The sequence below is a fragment of the Poecilia latipinna genome, unplaced genomic scaffold (genome assembly GCF_001443285.1).
Source record: "Poecilia latipinna isolate Pla-1442-1.1 unplaced genomic scaffold, P_latipinna-1.0 Scaffold912, whole genome shotgun sequence".
NCBI classification, from domain to species: domain Eukaryota; kingdom Metazoa; phylum Chordata; class Actinopteri; order Cyprinodontiformes; family Poeciliidae; genus Poecilia; species Poecilia latipinna.
The window spans coordinates 139,333-158,797 of record NW_015113528.1 but is presented as its reverse complement, the minus strand read 5'-3'; the positions used below and the strand labels follow the sequence as shown (position 1 = coordinate 158,797).

General features: G+C 40.2%; 1 protein-coding gene and 1 long non-coding RNA gene across 3 annotated transcripts in view; one reads left to right on the top strand and one right to left on the bottom strand.

The window, feature by feature from the left end:
• Positions 1–19,465, bottom strand: part of LOC106957525 (partitioning defective 3 homolog B-like) — a 130,550-nt gene that overhangs the window by 7,315 nt on the left and 103,770 nt on the right. For both annotated transcript variants that reach the window (XM_015048905.1, XM_015048906.1), the window contains one exon: positions 5,776–5,852. In XM_015048905.1, coding sequence (XP_014904391.1) covers positions 5,776–5,852 — 77 coding nt within the window. The remainder of the gene's footprint in view (positions 1–5,775; positions 5,853–19,465) is intronic.
• LOC106957527 (uncharacterized) overlaps positions 1–19,465 on the top strand; it is a 59,129-nt gene that overhangs the window by 38,174 nt on the left and 1,490 nt on the right. The window contains exon 2 of the long non-coding RNA XR_001426966.1: positions 17,242–17,374. This is a non-coding gene — a long non-coding RNA (uncharacterized LOC106957527). The remainder of the gene's footprint in view (positions 1–17,241; positions 17,375–19,465) is intronic.

The following is a 19,465-nucleotide window of genomic DNA, read 5'->3' as shown; positions in this document are numbered from 1 at the left end:
TTGGAAGTTTTCGTTCCTCTTGAACTTTTCTACATTTTCTCACAATCCAACCACAAACCTCAGAGGATTTCATAGGGTTTTTATTGAATCGACCAACAAAGTCTCCCAAACCAGATGGATCAGGTGGAAGAGCCAGGCAAGGCGACACATGCAAAATGCTACTGTACAAACTGAATAGTGTTTTAAGATATAATTATAGCTACAAATACAGGTCTTGGTTGTTTTATCCATGAAAAAACTGCTAAGTATAAACTATCCATTGTCTTTTAGCTGAACTTTAAAACCTAAAAATAGAAATAAAATGACATTTACTAAGATATTTACTAAAAATGTAGAGTTGCTGGGAAACATTATCAGCTCTGAATCTAAAAATTCCCTTTTTACTGTAAACTTTTTGATCCCTTCTCTATCCCATAAAGTCCCAATGAAACACATGGATGTTTGTTGTTTCAGCGCAGAAAAAAAAATAGAAAATATCAAAGTTCAATAATGCCTTTTCAAGGCACTGTTATCCCAAAGATGTATTCCTTAATGATGCATTAAATCTTTTATCAGTTCCCTCAGTAAAAGGAGATTTACCTTTTGGAAAGTGGAGCAAAAAGCAGAGCTCTCATGCTGTGTTGAGGGGAAAACAGTCAAGTCAGAAGCTGATTATGAAAACAGATGGGGAAATGTTTTGGACGAGATGTTTTGAACTCGTCATTGCACATATTCAGCTCAGTTTGTCCAGGGCTGCTGCTTTCCATTTCCTCCTGGACGAGGAAGACAACATTTGAATTAGTCTTTATTTGTGGACTGAATGCGATGCCGATTCTTACACAACAGTTTTTGTATTTCTAACTGAGCTCAGAGGGAGCGCCCGGGCCTCAAAGTGTTTCTCTTTTGTTTTATTTATGATGCACCGATTTCATTTTCCCATACACAGACCCTAGGAGACAGACGGAGAGACGGGTGGTGAAGAAGAGACTAAGGAAAACATAAACAGAAGCGACGGAGAAATGCAGACAGAAGGATTGATGGAATCAGTAGAAAGCAGAGAAAGCCCAGTTAATGTAAACAGGTAGAGCCACTGGTGCCTCAGCTGTGCATGTGACAGAGCTGCTTTAAAACCTTTCATTTCCTTCTGCTGATTCTATTACATTCTTCTGTGTCTGAGCACAAAGTGTGTTAGCTTCTCAAACATTGCTGCGTCTGCCCGCAGTTTCATGAAAAGCCAGCAAAACCAGTGAAGGGTCAGGACACCTCGTAGGAAATCATAAAACCTCAGGAACTCCTCGGCTGCTCGTTTATTTTTATTATTTTGACTTTTAAGCCACTTATCCCGCATTCTGAGTCCAAACAATTCTTTCAATATAATGCAGCCTGAGCTCCTGAGGAATTAAATGACTTGCAGAAATAATAACTTTAACCGAGTTGGGCGAGTTTAGAGTGAGTCATTGGACAGCTGGACAGCAGCAGGGCGGGGAAAACAGTAAAACTGTGAGAAGCAGGACTTTAATAAAGACGGGACGAGAACAGCAACAATATGATTTCTCTGCTGACCCTGAGAAAATCTTATGAATTCACCAGGAGCTCCAAACAATATTACAGAAGGAAGAATGATAACAGATTTCTGTAATAAATGCGGCTGATCACCTGTGCTGCCAAGCACTATGACTTGAAAAGTTAGACTGGAGGAGACATAGTAGAAGCTTTTATCATTTATTTAATATTGAAACCGATAGTTCTTAGTGAAGTAAAAGTCTATCTGGTAAAGAATTATCCATATTTTTTTGAAGTTACCCCACACGTCCATCTAAATGTTGCAACTGAAATTTATACTCTGTTTTCCCACCTTTTCTTGTTCAGTTTTAATGAGCATGTGTGAGTTTTAGAGTGCATTCATACCAGTCTTGTTTAGTCCGCTTTAATCAAACCATTTGTCTAGGAAGTCTGGTACATTTGAGGAAGCATGAATGTGTAGTCAAATTCTGATGGGGTCCAAAAAAAGCAAACTCTGGTCTGCCTAGATCTCGGCTCAGTTGAAGTGAACTCTGGTTCGTTTTGAATTCGTATATATTCACATACCATATCTTTTATTTCATACTTCTAGGTGTGTCTAACATGGATGTAACTCATTAAAGCCTCAGTAGAAAGGTTGATGTGTTCGGTACGTGCTGGAGAAAGCCAAGTACCCGTAAGCTTGGGAAGAATGAGTTTGAGCTATTCAGGAAGGTCAGACAAGAGCCCTCAAGGGACACTTGTACACATACTACAGCCTACTCAGCATGCTGCGGACAATCAAGAAGTTGCCCCTGGTTTTTATAAGGTGGGGCAGAGGATTCCAGTCTCTCCACAAACAATCATGAGAGCCTCCTCAGAATGATCGACTGTAATCGCATATGAACAGAGAGGTGCTAGCTAGAGGTCTTCTGAAATTAGACACCTCCAACCTACTTGATGTACAATTTGTATTTCAGTACCGAGATCAGTTTTGGTACACATCCCATGTTTCAGGTCAGTTGCGCATTAATCTGCCAATAATCAGCCATGACCAGCAGCAACTTGGTGCCAGCCTGCCTTCCCAATCCAATCACCTTAGGGGAATGGGTCAGGGGTTGTTCTGATTGGATAACCCGGGGTTGGGTCACCGCGCCCATGACCTGCCTCTTTGAATTGATAATGACGGTAATATTCTCCATATGGCCTTGTGTTTCTGTGTGCGTCCCAAAGCGTAGAGCCTATCCGGAGGCAGAGCTACACCCCCACGTTAATGGCCGGTGGAGAGTGAGGTAAGAGCCAAAGTAGTACTCTCACCCTCCCTGGGGCAAACCTCTCCATGTTACCACTTCCAGCTTTTCTTTCCAAATCCTCTTTTCCAAGCCTTGAGCTTCACTTACTGGCTGCTGTGCTGTGCAGTAGCCCCAAGGAGCCAGTTTCAGGCTGAAGTCTGAGGTTTCTTTCCATCACACCTCCCTACTCTGGAATAAACTACTTCAAGTTTCTTAATTTGAGATGTGGGGACAGCCAGACAGAAGCTGATTTATTGCATGTACACTTTGGGCTGCCACAATGTGATGAGAAACATTTTCCAGAGGAATAAAGCAGATAAAGGGGCTGCATGCTGTAGCCTGCAGGTCTGTTTTCTGTTTGTGGGAAAAATTAATTTACTGAAGGTCTAATAATCCTTTTCTTATATTTCTACAATGTAGCATAGTAGAGCAATGCTCCCAGGAGTATATTATTTTGCAAGACAATTACAAAATGTAGCCGTGCAAAACTAGATTTCTTTCGGTAAACCCAGAAATTTGCCACTTTGTGACCCTTTAAAGCCTTTCTCTGAAGTAACATGACAGCATATCAGTCATCCGAACAACATCAGGGCACTCCATTAAGTAATAGCAATAATAACATATTACTTATGAATCAAAAGATAACAAAAGTGGGGTTTTATATCTGAAGGAAAAAGTTAGAGCACCCCAGTAGCTGACAATTATTCAAGAAAAGTTTGTCCCACTTTCTTACTTTTAGCTGAGACATCTTTAAGCGGTGAGATCAACATCTGGACTTGGACTTAGACTTTTTAGTATGTTGGCTCCTCAAACATCTTTGCATCTTCATCATGTTGTAGGGTGCAGTTATGCTTCAGCTTTAATATTTTTTAGTTGTTCATATTTTCTTCAAGTTAAAACTTGTGGTTGAATTTATAATGGTGAGGTGACCAAGTAGCATTGTAGCAGAAGCATTCCCACCAGTTTTATGAGGTCTTTGCTCTGAATGCTGTGTTTGGTTTATGTCAAACATATCTGTTTATTTAACATTAACATTATTTGAGAAGTCTGGACCTCTTTTCTCTCTGTAAAACTTGAGTCTGGCCTTTTTCTTTTACTTAAAAAGCAAGGTTCTACTTATGAAAGTTAAACCTGTCCAGTCCCTTTTTGATTGTCTTCATTTAGCATATTGCGGTCTGGTAATTTTTAACCTGCCCATGCACAACTCAAAAACTACAAAAAAAAAAAACAAAAAACAAGAAATAAAATAGACAAAACTTATACAGAAATAGATATTTAAATTTCTGTTAATGGTAAGAACACAAAGTTGTTGCAAAGTGTTTACAAATGTAAACACTAATCAGGGTCATTATATTAATTTCTCTGTAAAAGATCTAAAAACATATTTTTTAAAGGAAATTTTTAAGAATTTTGCAAACATCTGTGTGAGCAGCCATCTTCCTGACTCGTACCTCCTTCCTCCTCTCCACCTCTCCCTGTTTGCTCCCATCTGTGAGACGCTTTGCTTCATCTCCTCTTATATCCACGCACACACACACACACACACACACACACGCGCGTGCGCACGAACACGCACACATGCAACGCTTACCTCCTTCGCTCCCAACCCTCCAGCTGCAGCCCCAGCCGGCTCCACACAAAGGCAGGCCAAATGTATGCTAATGAGAGCCAGGCCAATGGTGGAGCCGCACTCATTTTGAGAGGAAATGGCTTTCAATAATGGCGGCCCCCGGGGGGATTTCGCACAAAGTTCAGCCCCACTTTGAAAAATGCATTCAATTCTCTGCTGTGTCTGCTCTCTTTTTCTCCAGTGTTTTTTCCCCTTTCACTTTGAAAAAAAAAAGGAAAACATTCCCAGAATAGATTTGTATCCAACCCTCTATCAGCTTGTGTTTATGCTCATGAGAGTTGGAAGTATTAATTCATCTCTATAGAGAACATTAGAAACGAGAAGAAGTGCTGAAGGACGTTAATTGTTCAGTTCAAGCTAAAGATTCTTCAAAAGACAAGAACCTGATTGTTATCTGCACATCTAATCATGTAAGCAGACAATATTATAGCTGCCATTGTTAATAATATTCTAGAAATGACGCTCTGGATTTGCAGTGTAATGTTTCTCTTACTAATGGAGCTAGTGATTACTTTTTAATGATGTGGAAATAATTTCGGAAACAATAGAGAAATAAATGCCAAGCAGGATTTTGCAGCGCTCACAAAGAGCTATAAATTGCCTGAGAAACTGTTTAAAAATACAATAATTTTTGTGATTTTAATTGAAAATATGACAAATAATTTCACAGAAATCTGGAATAATGATCGTAATTAGAGTCTTGGTTTGTTTTGAGGTGTCGAAGTTTATCCAAATCTGCACATTTAGGACTAAACTGTTCTCTCTGCTGCTTCTCCTTCCTACACTGTCTGTTTCCCCCCGACCCAGGGCTGATGTCTGTGCTCCCTGGTGCCTGTCACATCAGGGGGGGCAATAACCCGTGAAATAACTGTTCTCTTTTCCCCTCACTCTCCTTCTCTCCATCCTGGTGTCCCCCCTCTCCCCCCTCCTCAGCCTCCTGCTCTCACTCAGCGTGCATTGTGCCGCTCCACTTCGCAGGCGAGCCGTGACGGCGCGTGTACACACACTTACATGAATGTTTGTTGTCGACTTTGGACAGATGCATGTTTGCCATATAATTTTGACAAGATGGCGGGTAAAAAAAAAACAAACAGAGGGACTGGTACGGTCCTGTTAAAGGGCGAGAGATCCCCCTGCCTGCACCCTGCTCTCTGGAGAGCTGATCAGTCCTATTCCTGGGATGAGTACACACTCCCAAGGCAAACACTCCAGATTTAATTATAAGCTCCAAAGAGGATTAGTCTACACTTCTTGTGTGCGTCTCTGTGTGTGTGTGCGTGTGTGTGTGTGTGTGCGTAGGGAGAGACAAAGGCAGGAAGTGGCGCGACGTTTCCCAACATGCAGGAATAAAAAGAATAAATATGATGATCTCACCTGGGTTGTGGATTGTAATCCCCTTCCAAATCTTCATACCGGTGCCTTGGTCGGGACTCAACCCCTCTGGGTGCCATCTAAGAGCAAACACAGGATATGTTAGATTCCTTGTTTAAACACTGAACAATCAAAGAAGCCCTGAACCCATAACTGCCTCCCTGGAAGTCATTTAGGTAGAGAGTAAATAATAAAAGAAAAAAAACTATATTAATGGATTCAAGCAGCTCATGTCCTTAGGCTGCATGTTTAACCTCAGTAATGTTTCAGTAGTCCAGTGAATTCATTCATAGAAAGCATTTAGAGCATGTCTGCATGGATCGCCTGCAGACATCCATGCAGGATTTGTGGGAAAAAAAAGAATTGAGAATCAAAATCCCTGAAATGCAACATCAACCGTCATGTCACACGGCTAACTATTGGGAAGAACATGTTTTTCCCTTTGTCAGCCACCTGGCTCATAATTATTCATACCTCCAGCAGAGTTGGATTTAAAATGACCTTTCTGAATATGCTTCTGACTGGCAGCACTAATTCACAACAAATGTCTATCCAAGGCACACAAACAGATCCAGTTTAAGTTGAAGAACATTGTCGATTCAAAGTTGATTAAAAGTAAAAATATTTTAAATCTATTTCTGTAGGGTGGTATGAATAATTTAGAGTGTAAATGTATTTATCTGGCCTCAACCACGGCAGTCCCCTCCTTTCTTTAAGCTCTCCCTACAGATGGTTCCACACCGCAGCGGCACATCTGGTGTTTGATCAGCCTCAAAGGGCAGATGTCACAGGGGCGCTCATTGACCTCCACTTTGTATCCATCACCGTCTGAATCAAATTCAGCTCACTAATGGTGCCTAAAGCATGAGTGGACATTGGGGTCTGGCCCGAGCTCTCTAAACTCAATCACACAGACAGAAACCATTGTACCCTTCTTGGGAACAATCCGTGTCAGCCCAAACTGCTCTCACCGACCCCAATAATAACCAAACCTGACTCACTTGTATTTACTTGTCTAAATTACATGTTATAGTTAAAACATGATTTCTACCAAGATATTCTTAATGCTAAAGCACTAAAACTGGACATGTTGATCTCAGAATTAGTTCCGAATATAAAATCCTTTTGAATTCATGCTAAAAACACAAGTCATAAAAATATAGCAGCGTTAGATTGTAATTTCCATCTAACAAGTACGAGATTAAATTATGCTTGGGGAAAACTAAAAATACCTTTTCTTAAATGAAACAAAGACTTTAAAAGTCACCAGCATTGACAACTAAAGCGGAATAATTTAGCGCAGATTTTACAAGTGCATATGCTGCAGCTTCCGTATTTGTCTGAACCAAAAGTTAATCCCAGTGCCATTGGAAATACACTGACAAAAGGAAACATGTCCTTGCATCATTTGCACTCCAGCACATTTGCACTGACTTAATAATAAGTATTTTAATAGTAAGTATGTGTATTATTGGAGTTACAAATGACTGCTTGAGGCTGGTGTCTGGTAAGATATATATTTATTCAAGTTTGTTTAATCTTCCAAAACCTCCAGTTGCTCATCATAATTACATATGTTAAAAAAAATGCCAATGTTAATGTTGACATATTGTGCATCCCTAAATCCCAGTGTTCAATATCACACACAGAACAATAAATCTATGAAGGACCAGCGGCTAGCAGTATTTTCGTCATGCGCTCGGTTTAAACCCATTCTGCATGTCAATGCAGCAGTGCCACATTACCAGATATCATTAGCATGTCTGTATAATGTCGGCAGCTCTAATGTCTCTGAATGGCAGCCAGGAAGTAAGAGCACATCAGAGCTGCTGCTCTGTTTACTGGAGAGGCTCTGGGTTTGTGTGTGGTGTGTTTACGCCAACATTAGGGTAGTCTGCATGTCTGTGTGCAGCTTTAGCATCATGTTAGGAGGTGAGCACTCCCTCTTTGGATAGGAGTCTGTGTGAGAGCGACATGGGGGCCATTATGGAAAGAGATGCATAAAAGGGGCATTACTCCCTGAGAGAAGCAGGGACTCAGGTGGAAGACCTCTTATGTGTTTCTTTATGTATTGCAGGAAGCAGAGTAATAAATCTTCTATGCATCACGCGGCTGAGTGAGAGGTAATACCAGGAGAGTGATGAGGACAGGAGGAAATGTTGCTTTATATGGAATGATTGAAATTCTTTGTCCATTGATTGTATTACCATATTAGCCTGCAGCCATAGGTCCATGCACACACAAATTATGGATGTCTGTCATATAGACGGCCATTTCCCCTAAATTAGTCAGCTTCAGTGGCAAATCATGTGCCTTGAAAATGCTCCTGTGGCGTACCAAAACACACCCACCCACACACACACAAACATACACTGAAAAGCCTCATTCTCGCTATGGCAATGTGAAATTCATCCTGGTTGGATTGAAAATGCAGCTGAAGAGAGAGGTGAGTAGATCAGGGGTGCCTAAAGTGCAGACCGGGGGCCATTTGTGGCTCTGGGACTGATTTTGTGTGGCCCCCAAATGCAATTCACGAGTGATACATATTTGGCTCAACCAGCACAGGTGGATGATACAGATGACGATTGTTTTAGAATTTGTAATCAAGATAAAATTATTACTGACAATCATTTTACAATGGATAAAGTACAAAAGTGTTACATTTTTGATAACCAAGCTTTCATAATAGAATCATGTCTACCCAGAGATTTTTAACTATAAAGCTTTTAAAGATGGGCTTCAACTCGATGTTTTTAAGCCACTTCTTAAAACACATTTTCACTGGCTACAATGTGAGATTAATTTGTTGGGCTTCTTTTATGCTTCTATTTTTGTTTAGTTCGAATTATTATTTGTTGTTTTTGTCTGCAGGACTGTGGCCAATGGCTAAAGAAATTAATTTGATTTATTTATTAAACTTTGATAATACAGCAAACGTTTTGAAACAAACATACCCAAATCCTGTTCTTATAACTAAGAGTAAATTTGTTCAATCAAGCCCAAAAGAGTTTGAAAACAAGATGCCTTTCTTAATACAGGAAAGCAAGCAAAAAAAAATTATAATCATAATAATAATTAAAAAGAAAAGAAACGTTTGAAATCACAAAAAGAGTCGCTGTGATTTAAATTTTTTTATTTTCTTGGCCCATGTGAAACTTTGAACACCCCTGGAGTAAATAGCAGCAGGACAAACTCGACTGTTTCTCACGTAGAAAGTGATTCCACGTCCTCACCCTGAACCTGATGACATTCCTGTGTTGGTTTTCTAGTTATGGACTTAATGTCTTCTGCAGATGCTGCTTAGCAGAGTGAGAGCACACAAATGATGGAGAATTTCCTGAGCATCACATGGTAAAACACTTTGAGTTCACATCTGTCTGCATGGATTCCTCACAATCAGCAGGTTTTAATCACTTCTTATCATGGAACAGAAACTGAACTCAAAGTCAAAAGCGAGTCTCCTCTCTTCTCAAGTGCATGATTGTGTCGAGTCACTCGATGCGCCGCGATTCGCCAGCTGCCAGCTCTGCTGACAGAATGCTTGGCATGTGTGCGAGTGTGAATGAGCAGAATGTCACTTTCTCATTTTTTCAAATTAGAAAAAACTTGGCCTTGACAGGGCCAGATGACACGTGCTGAAGCTGCCAGCTCTGGCGCCACAGCTGTGGCATTCATCACGAAGTATTGCCAGGGAAATGAATTTCTTAGAGCCCTTCTAGCGGCGCCTGTATATACAATAAGTTGCAAAAGAGTCCAAATGCTTTGACGGTAAGGCGTTTAGTGCCGTCAATTCTGTTCAAATGGCATAATTAGCCTCCTGTACCGCCATCCATCCATCTTGGATGCTAATTAAGCGTGTGGAGCCTCCGCCTGGTACCCCCCATGCCCACCTCCTATTGGCAACCTCCGCACACCCGCCACGCATCCGACTGGCACCATGAAGCGCAAGCCATGCGATATCAATCCACCCCCCTCCCTAAAGATTGCTGGGAAGAAATTGTGCAGACTCGTCCCCATCATGAGAGGAGATGGAACGAAACAGGAAGAACAGAAGTGAGCTGGCACAGACGGGAAAACTGACAGGAGTTGTAAATATTTGGCATTCTCACAGGGGGGAAAAACAACACAAGAAGCAGTGAGCCACAGTTATGCTAAGTGCTACTGCCACTGTTTGAAATATGGAGGCACTTTGTTGCATACCTGCAGCATTTTTAAACTGAAAATAAACCTTAAAATGTCAGACAAATTCAACACCGTTTCATCTTCGTATGTAGGATTTTTAAGTGATTGTATTCTTCATTTATCCAAGTAAAATAATATGTGAGGCTGAGACTCTTTTTACAGAAGGAGGCAACTAATGATATTCAGCATCAGCAGAAAAATCATCAACAAAACATTCAAATTGACCAAGTCAACTTTCCTGTCATCACATTAAAATCAACTAAAACATCCTCAGAGTAACAAATATGGCTGTACCTCCAAGAACTGAGGTAAGACTGTAAATATTAGCTTTGCAGTGGAGCTAACGTTGTTTCTGACCATGTTTATGCATATTAAGGTATATTAGGTGTTTGAACAAGTTTTAAGCATTTTTAGAGGAGATCTGAAGGTCTGGACTGCAAAAATCTTTCTTCCACGGCTATCTCGGTCATTACTGCCAAATCTGAGGAGGCAGTTTGGACAAACATGTATAAAATAGGATGTTTCATGCTCCTGTGAGGCAGCTTGTTGCCACGGAAACCGACTAATCAAGTTTTAATAAGAAAGGTCAAAGAGTCACTCTCAGTTTAGTCAAGTCTAGTTTGTTGGCGTACCAGATTATGTTGAATTAAGAGCCTGAGTGTGTATCTCAAACAGGAGGCTTACTTGCCCTCCAGTGTACACTAAACACCCACACCTGGACCCGGCTCACTCCGAGCTCGTTAGCAGCAGATGGTAAACATACACACACACACACACACACACACACACAGAAGGGGGAATGAGGGTTACACACTCACTCTAAGCAGTCTATTTTGGTAATAGGCCAATCTACTGGTAATTGTCCTCATTGTTAGTGTTTGTTTAGGTCTAAACTCCTGACCTCAGGAAAGATTTTCACATTTTATAGCGGTCGTGTTGAGGTTTTGGCTGGATGCACGTCCATGTGTGTCTCTGTGGTTTATTCTCTACATGCAAGTATTGAAATCGATAAATGTAAACTCACAACGGCTCCATAAACTCTCCTCTCCGTCTGAAGCTGTTTAAATAAAAGTCCAAATAAATTCAATATGTTTAGAAAAGTCGGAGGAAAAAAAGTGTTTTTTTTTCCTACCCCATTGTTTGAGTGGACAACGTAAACAGGGAAACCGTCGCTGTGCAGCCAAAGAGAACATTTGATTTGTTCAAGCAGCCGTTCGAAATAACATCCTTTAACTGAGCTATTCATCTCCCCATTCAGCTGATGAAACAGCTGTGCTCTCTTGGGGTTGCTCTGATTGTTAGCAGCTTATGATGCAACCTTAGTCACTGCATACCCAGGTCTCATGAATCTACATGTGTGTGACCATGGCAGTGACCATGCGGCGCTGTTTATTTGCTGAGTTTGTCTCCCTGTTCCTGTCTTTCTCTGTGGGTCTGTTTGCCTCCCCCCACTGTTTGTTGTAATAACATCCCAAAACGCCTGCCAGAGTTCTTGTTGTTCAAGCCCCAGTAGGTGTGTCGTGTTGTGTGGACGCAAGACACTAAAGTGGTTTCAGTTTATCCTTAACAAATGTGTGATTTAATCATTGATGGTAGAAAAATGATTCTCATTTCTGCCATCTGGAGGCTAAATATGCCGTTTTCTCCTCTTTTTATTCATAGGACAAGAAGATTTGCATATCATAACCAGCAGCAGCGAATCCACCACCTTGAGCTATCAGAATATGTTTAGCTTGACCCGTTTGACCCAGAGGTACTTTGATGGAAGTCCAACTTCAGTAGCTCAATCTCAACTCTCTTGCCTTGCAGAAGTATTAGTAACTGCTCAAGTTTTTCACTTTGTTCCTTTTTACAACCACTCAACCTCAGTCTCTTTTATTGGGATTTTATGTGGCAGATCAACAAAGTAGAGGATAATTGTTAAGCAGTGTCTCTACCAGCTTTCCAAATAAAAAGTGTTTGACAATTCGTCTTTGCAAAACAGCTCAGTCAGATCAGATGGAGAGCATTTGTGAAAATGACTTAAAACAAATTCTCATCTGAACACTTGCTGTACTTTCTCTAACCATATAAAAGTGCAATTTGACATTTCGAAAATAAATTTGCTTAATGGAAACAGCAATTTTGAAATAACTCGTTTTTGATAAGTTTTGGCTAAAGGACGAGGTGTTTTTTCTTTTGGTTGTATCGAAATTGGTTTATTTAAATAATAATGAACCAATTTTTATTTTCAAAAAATTGTTTTTTTTGCACCTATGTTACTACTGGCGCAAACCATAAAGAAGAAGATGCACTGCAGTTGTTAAATTGTATTTTTTCAACTTTAGCAGAATATCGATAATGTTTTGTAATTCATTTGTAATGGCAGCGCAGCTAATGACTGCCGTTTCTAGCACTACGCTTAGTGGAAAGTGAACCTCTGCCTTAGTTTCAAATTGCTGCAGCCTCACCGGTTTTATTCCCAGTATTTAGCTCCACTAACTGTGACAAGGCCTGTAGATGAAAAACACCCTTGCAACAAGTAAACAAATAAAATCTAAATAAAAGACTTTAAAGTTTATTATTTTAACATAAAAATGGGTAAAAGTTAAAGGTGGTTGAGTATAAGCCACCGTATCCCATTTGGTTTGGTTGCCACTTTGAGTTTTCTCACATTATAGGCTACAGAGTGGAAATCTCTACCTCAAGGACAACTCACTTCAAGTCCTTCTGGTATCTTAACTTGGAACAATGGATCTTCCTTTTGCAGGATGCGCCACTTGCAGATGTTTGCCAGCCCTGTAGCCTTTTGGCCCAGGAGGTTTCTTTGCCTCAAAGCTGACTGCTGGCAGTGCTTTTCTTTATGAACCACAGCCAGATGAGAAAATCCCAGATTTGTCTAACAATTGCTTTCCTCCTCTGTGTGATAAAGAGGCCTGCTTATTGTTCCAGTCACTCCATTTAAAAGCCAGTTTGAGGAAATAACAAAGGCAACATTTGGCTTTTTTGCTTAAAAAAATGGTCAAGGTAGTATTTATAGAAGGGCAAAGAGATGATCAATGAACAGGGCTTCTGGTTCTTTATATTTGACGTAAAAACTGAGGCATACTGAGCAGATGTGGTTTGAGATGCTCATGAATCCATTTGTAGCAAAGCGAAATCTTAGCAGAGAACAAGCATGAGTGAGGAGGTGAATGGGGAGATTTCTATCAGCTTGCAGAAAGATCACACTCTGCAGTTTGCCCGTAGGCCAGAGACAAGCTGTGGGAATAAAGACAGACACCAAATAAGTCCCTGAAGGCCTCTGTTGGCCCAGATGGAGAACAGTGGAAAGGGGGGAAAAATCAGCTGGGTGCTGCACAGCATCAGAATGAAGAGACTTAAAACAAGGGAGGGGAATACAAAGCCTCTGGGCTGAGCTGGAGAGGCAAGGACAGAGAGGAGGAGTCCGTGGTTAGAATCCCTCATTGTGACTTTGCTAAAAGTGGAGAGGAAGAAAGGTGGGGCCCGTGTGTGGGAAAACTCTTTGTAGCGGCTGGTAGAGATGTAAAACTGGGATGTTCTTGCTGGTTTTTAACTAATAGGAGTGGAAGAAGTCATATTTTGACTAAAAACCTAATATGAAATGTATAATTGAAGCAAGTGTGTTCAAACTCTTGGTACCAAGCTTGTTCCTGGTGCAAGTGAACTCTACCAGGGTTGCACCGAGTTTGAGCCCGTTTGTGGTGCTCAGGCATGGACCGGTATGAAATTATTTTCTTTAGAATATTTTGATGTGAATGCATAGGTGATTGACCTCTTGCTACCAGAAACACTGCTGTTCTCAAAAAACTATTAGGATAAATGAGTTAATTTAACTAAAGTTTTATATTAGCCCATCACCATAATCTCTACATATAGTCCCTCAACTTTGTCTTTAGAAGCTGTGTTGAGATCACATGTGCGATGCTGGAATGTCATCCCCTCCAGCATTAGTTCTTGACTACTTGATTGTTGGTACATAATTATTCATTTCTAGACAGCATAAACTTCACCTTGAATTTAGCAAATAATGTTGCATTCTCTGGCTGCTGCTGTTCGTAAGCACATTTTTTACATAGAGCAATGTTCTTCAGACCAAGTTGTCAATCTTACGGTTGCCGTAGTATTCCCACATTGTCATAATACTGCAGCAACACGAGCGATACTGTAGGAACAATACGACATATAATTTTTGTAGTTTTGAAACTGACTTTTATATGGTGGTATGAAACCAGTAACCAATCCATACCTATTAGTGCTCAAAGACAGGATCTCAAGGATTAGATGTGGTGGACCTCGGGGGTTTTTGCTTTTTCTGATATCATGTGTTTCTATTTGCATCTTCAAGCCATGACCTTTGTCTTTATCGGCATCAACACTTGTTGAAACTCAGTCTTTTCTCCATTGAAGACGTTCCAGTATCTTCCTTTGGATTTTTGGTAGGAAGAAGCAAAAACTGGACTGAGGGATTTAGGACCATGTTTGCATTAATGAAGGACTGCATGTCCTTTCTAGCAGGGGAATCCCTAGAATAAGCAGAAACCCTCTGGGATGTCAGGTTTCCCTCTAGGAGCTACTACCTCTGTGCCCTAGTTTTGGATAATAAGACGTTGAAAATTGTGTTAAAAAGACTACAGCCAGACTGCATTGCCTTTGTCTGTAATTTTATCGATTTCCTCCAAAGTATTGATGCTTTTGTCCATTTATAATTGAGCATGTAGGTTTACAAAAGAAAAAGATAAAACTACATGAGTGCTTTGGGACATTTCATGGCATATTTTGTCTCTTTATTCGGCTGTGGAAGGAGTCCTGAATTGAATCAATTGACTTATTTCCAGCTGACAAAAGCTCCTGTTTTCTCTCCGAGATGAAACTTGGCACGCTGGCACGGGTTTAAAGGCGTTTGATCGGCAAACAATACCCAAATGGTACGAGGCAATTTCACTCGCTTTTAAGAATAAATCAATTTGTTTTGAGAATATTCATGAGCAATCATTTCCAGATAATGCCTTAACTCGGGAATGTTTCAAGGTATTGGTGCAAGACGCAATTACATTTGCAATGCAGAGCGAGGAATTATCTCACCTGAATGGAAAAAGAATGAAATGAAGTCTGAATACCAGAATAAATACCTAATGTTTAGGGATAATCTCTGCAGCGAGACTTTCACTTCATAATTATCCTTCCTCTCTACATTAGCAGGGCCAGTGTTCCCGTAGCTGATCACACTGTTGTTTTCTTTGGGCTATTCTGGGAAGCATGAGCTAAACACCAACTTGTGGCTTGAACTGTGCAATTTTATAGACCAGAATAGCAGCCTAGGGACAACGAGCCTTTAATCAGAACAGGGTTCAGGTTTTTCCAGTGGGTGAAAACAGAGAAAGTGCAAGAAGGGCCGGGTTCAACTGTACGAGAGCAATCTGGAGCCTAGAATCAGACTGAATTGGTTGTAATTGGTGAATTAGGAGGTTTTCCTCCAAAGGGAAACTGTGTGTGATGTGTCAGCGTGCATTTGGCTGCAGCCTCCTGCAGTGAAATGAACTTTGAAAGCAGCTTCAGTTTGGTCAGAGCTGAGGTTGAAAGCCCTTTTTGATCAACACTGTGTGTGTTGCTCTGTTTGGGATGTGTTTTTATGCGTTTGTGGTGTGCCACCTCGTAAAAGTCTTGTTATAAAACAAGAATAGGACTAAATATGTGTGTCTTGTTCGATTTATACACTAAACTCACTTGTGTTTCTACTTGACTGCACACTGACAATTGCTTAGAAAAGTACTACGCAGGATTTTTATCCAACTTTCTCAGCCAGGAGAGAGAGAAGGACAGTGAAGAAAACATGGGGCGCCTGCTGCAGGTGCATCCTTCAATGCATAGCGCGCTCACGAGGGGCATATGCTACCCTGATTAACACAAACATTAGGATGACATTAGTGCTGCCTCCCTCAGAGAAACACCCCCAGAGCAGCTGCTAGCTCTTCCTCAACTTCTTCAATATGCACAAACTAGCATCTCTGCCTCCCACTCACTCAGGAAAATTGACATTTTGCAACTTTTCTTTGGAGAAAGTTGATAATTGATGGGAATGAGATTTTGTTCTTGTTACTTCCCTATATATTTAACTTTGGTGTCATAAAAACAATATTCAAACATTTCAATGTTGACAATTAGAATATTTGCCTTCAACTTGCAGAATATCAGCAGTTTGTTTGTTTTGTTAGAGCTGTGATGTCATTTTTTGCTATCGAGAAATCAAAAGAAAGAGGAGTGTGCGTGCTCGGGCCGATGTGTGTCTTTGACTGACAGTCAAGCCAGCAGGGGAGCAGAGGCACAAGAACGACCTAAATGTGGCTTACAAGCTGCAGACAAAGGAAAATCTGTCTGAATATTAACATCCACGCCGAACCGATGTTACCAGCTCGTTTTTCCAACGGTTGCTGCCTGTTTGCATCAACACGGGGATCAGGTGCAGGATAACACACGCGTCCATCCGTGTGAATAAAAAGCAGACATGACAACCCTCATTTGGATTATTGTTTAAAGCTTGAGGGTAATTCTCTGTGTGAGAGCGAGAGAGTGTTTTGGTTAATCAGACCATTTTGTGGCTCGTAGCCAATGTCACAATCAGCCATCGCCAGAACGATGATGTTTACTGCTTCATCCTAAATGAAATGTTAGTTCTGGCAGGAGGCCATAGTTTATGCTCATTATCTACGGAGGCAGAGCTTCAGCCATGGAGCCGAGTAGAGTGAAATAGGTTTGTCCATTTTATAGTTTTGTTGGTGTTCTTCTATTCAAATGTTTGTAAAAACAAAAAAAAGTTTAAATATCCTTTTGAGCTGAAACAAATAATCTATTATAGAAATAATTATAAACTAATTTAGTAATCGATTAATGGTTAACTGGAGTAGAGACTCAAACAAGTCACTTTTTTTGAGTATGCCATCTCAAGTGGCATAAGGTTAGCTTCACTGGTTTAAACTCTGTAAAAAAGAAAAGCTCTCTTTTCCTTAATGCAAAAATCAATTAATCTGTGAATTATCAAGTGTACAACAAGGGATAATATAAAATGTTTATTTAAAAAAGGAATTGAATTATTTATGTGCATCTTTTTTAATATGGTTTAAAAAAAGTTTAATAAAAAAAATCAGAATGTGCCAAGTTTTTTAACTGCTTAATCATCTGAAAAACCGATTACTAAAATAATTGACAGTTCTGCGCTAATATTATTGTAGTTTTTTTTTTTTTTTTTTAGTATATTTTCTTTGCTTCCACTTCTGTCCATCTCTGCAGATTTCCACAAGACACCATCACTTCTCTGGCAAATCCTCCAGCAGGACTGGCCTGCCAGAGTGCCTGAATCCTTTATGAGTCAACCTGAACCTGTCAGATAAAAGCAGTGATGGCCTGTCACCGGGATAAAAAGGTAAACTAACTATATCAACACCAATACCATAGACAGTTCCCAGATTTCTGACTTTTATTTCCACTCTGGAGTTGTTTCAGTCACAGATGAATAACTGGGGGTTCATTAGGACTGTGGGCACAGAGAGAAAAACATCATTGGGGGGCTTTGGCTTGTGTTCATGATGCACCCTGCACAGTTTAACACACTGCCCATATACGTGTGTGCGCGTAGGCCATATATCACGGTGACAGGCGGGTGCGTGTTTACTTAATGATGTGGGGGTTTATTTATGAAGTGATGGCCGACATGCAGGGGGGGTGGAGGGAGAGATTGAGACAGCCCGAGGATGTGACATTAAAATATCATCAAGGTGATGGATGTCCGTGCACAAAACATTAGAGACAAGTACAAAAAAAGCAGCTGCGCAGCAGATGATGAGTTGTATCTGGAGTTGGGTGAGCGCTGCACTGCGTGCATGTTTTCTAATGACTGAACGTGTCATTGCAAGTGCAGTTTTCAGCGACTTCTCTGGGCATTTAAGGTGGCATATGTGCAGTTGCTGTTGGCTGTATTGCTCAGGGTGACGTCTTATGTGTTACTCTGTTACATAAGGAGTGAAGAATGCAAGTTCACATGATGCAAATCATTCAGTTTTTAAAACTGGTTGCTATAAGATAGGTTTATCAAAATTCATTTTAGTCACTATGAAGTCACTTTTTGTCCAATTATTGCAACTAGAGAGCAAATGTGAAGCTGACAAACAGGATTTCTACAGCCTAGGTGTAAGAGTTTGCTGTTAAATAATAAAACCTTATACAGGGTGGGCCATAAGTTTCCATACATACAAAAAAATAAACATTTTATATTGGACAACCGTTTTTATTTTTGTGGGACTCTGTGTCTTGGACCACTTTGTGGTTGATCTGCAACATTTCCAGTTTTCTGAAACTTGCAAATAAGTTTTGCCACAGTATCGTGTATGATACTCGTTCCATGTTTTCTGTTAAAGCAGTCGCATGTGCAACCATGCGACTGCTTCCCGATCTAGTCATCAGTATAATTTTAATTCTTTGCTCTTTTGTCAAATGCATCTTTTTGGGTATCTGAAATATAAAAGAAATATACATTTTACACTCTACTATGTATGGAAACTTATGGCCCATCCCTGTAGCTAACATTAAACTGGGAAAACATTTGATTATGTCAGTCTTAGTAAAAACAGCTGATTACTAAAAACCATGTGATTGCATCGATGTTGTGATACATTGTGGTATTTTCACTTAAAGCTGCCTTATGCAACACTTTGACAAAAAAAATATTATTTTATACATTTGTTGAAACTGTCACTATGTTGTTTATATATATATATATATATATATATATATATATATATATATATATATATATATATCTCAAGCTCCTCTGCCTTCTTCTAGTGCTAACCAGAAACAACCAATCAGAGCCAGGAGGCAGGTCTTAATGATGTCACTCACCTCTGTGTGGCGCTGATCAATCCCTGTAACATTAAGTTGTTTCTCTTCCATTAGTACAGTAAGCAGCGAGTACATGAGAATGATTGACAGCACTATGAGACACCATGCTGTCTCATACTATCACAGCATGGTGACAGTTTTAACAGTTTAAAGCTATAGTATGTATCTTTTTTAAACAATATGTTTTCTCCCTGTGGTCTTACTGCTATCTGCAGAAATATACCACTCTGTCAAAGACAACCAATCAGAGCCAGGTCCAGGGTCTTACCACTGTTCACACCCTCTCTCTTGCTCACTGATAGGCTAAAGCTGGTTCACTACAACACAGTCTGCCATGAATTGCCATATTGCTTTAATGGTGGCAAGTGGCCAGAGCAAAATACAAAACATTGCTAATCATTTTGAGCTCATAAAATATAATCTTGGTAACCTTTGATTTTATCATTGCTAATGTCCTTTTCTAGTTACACAATAACATTAAAGTGAAATCCAAAAATAATGTGCATGTCTTCTAAATAAGCAAAGGAACCACTGCATAATCATAGAGTCGACTGGAGGAAAAAGCTGGGACAAAAACATTTTTTGAGAAATGGGGCGTCTGCAGGAAAATGTTCCA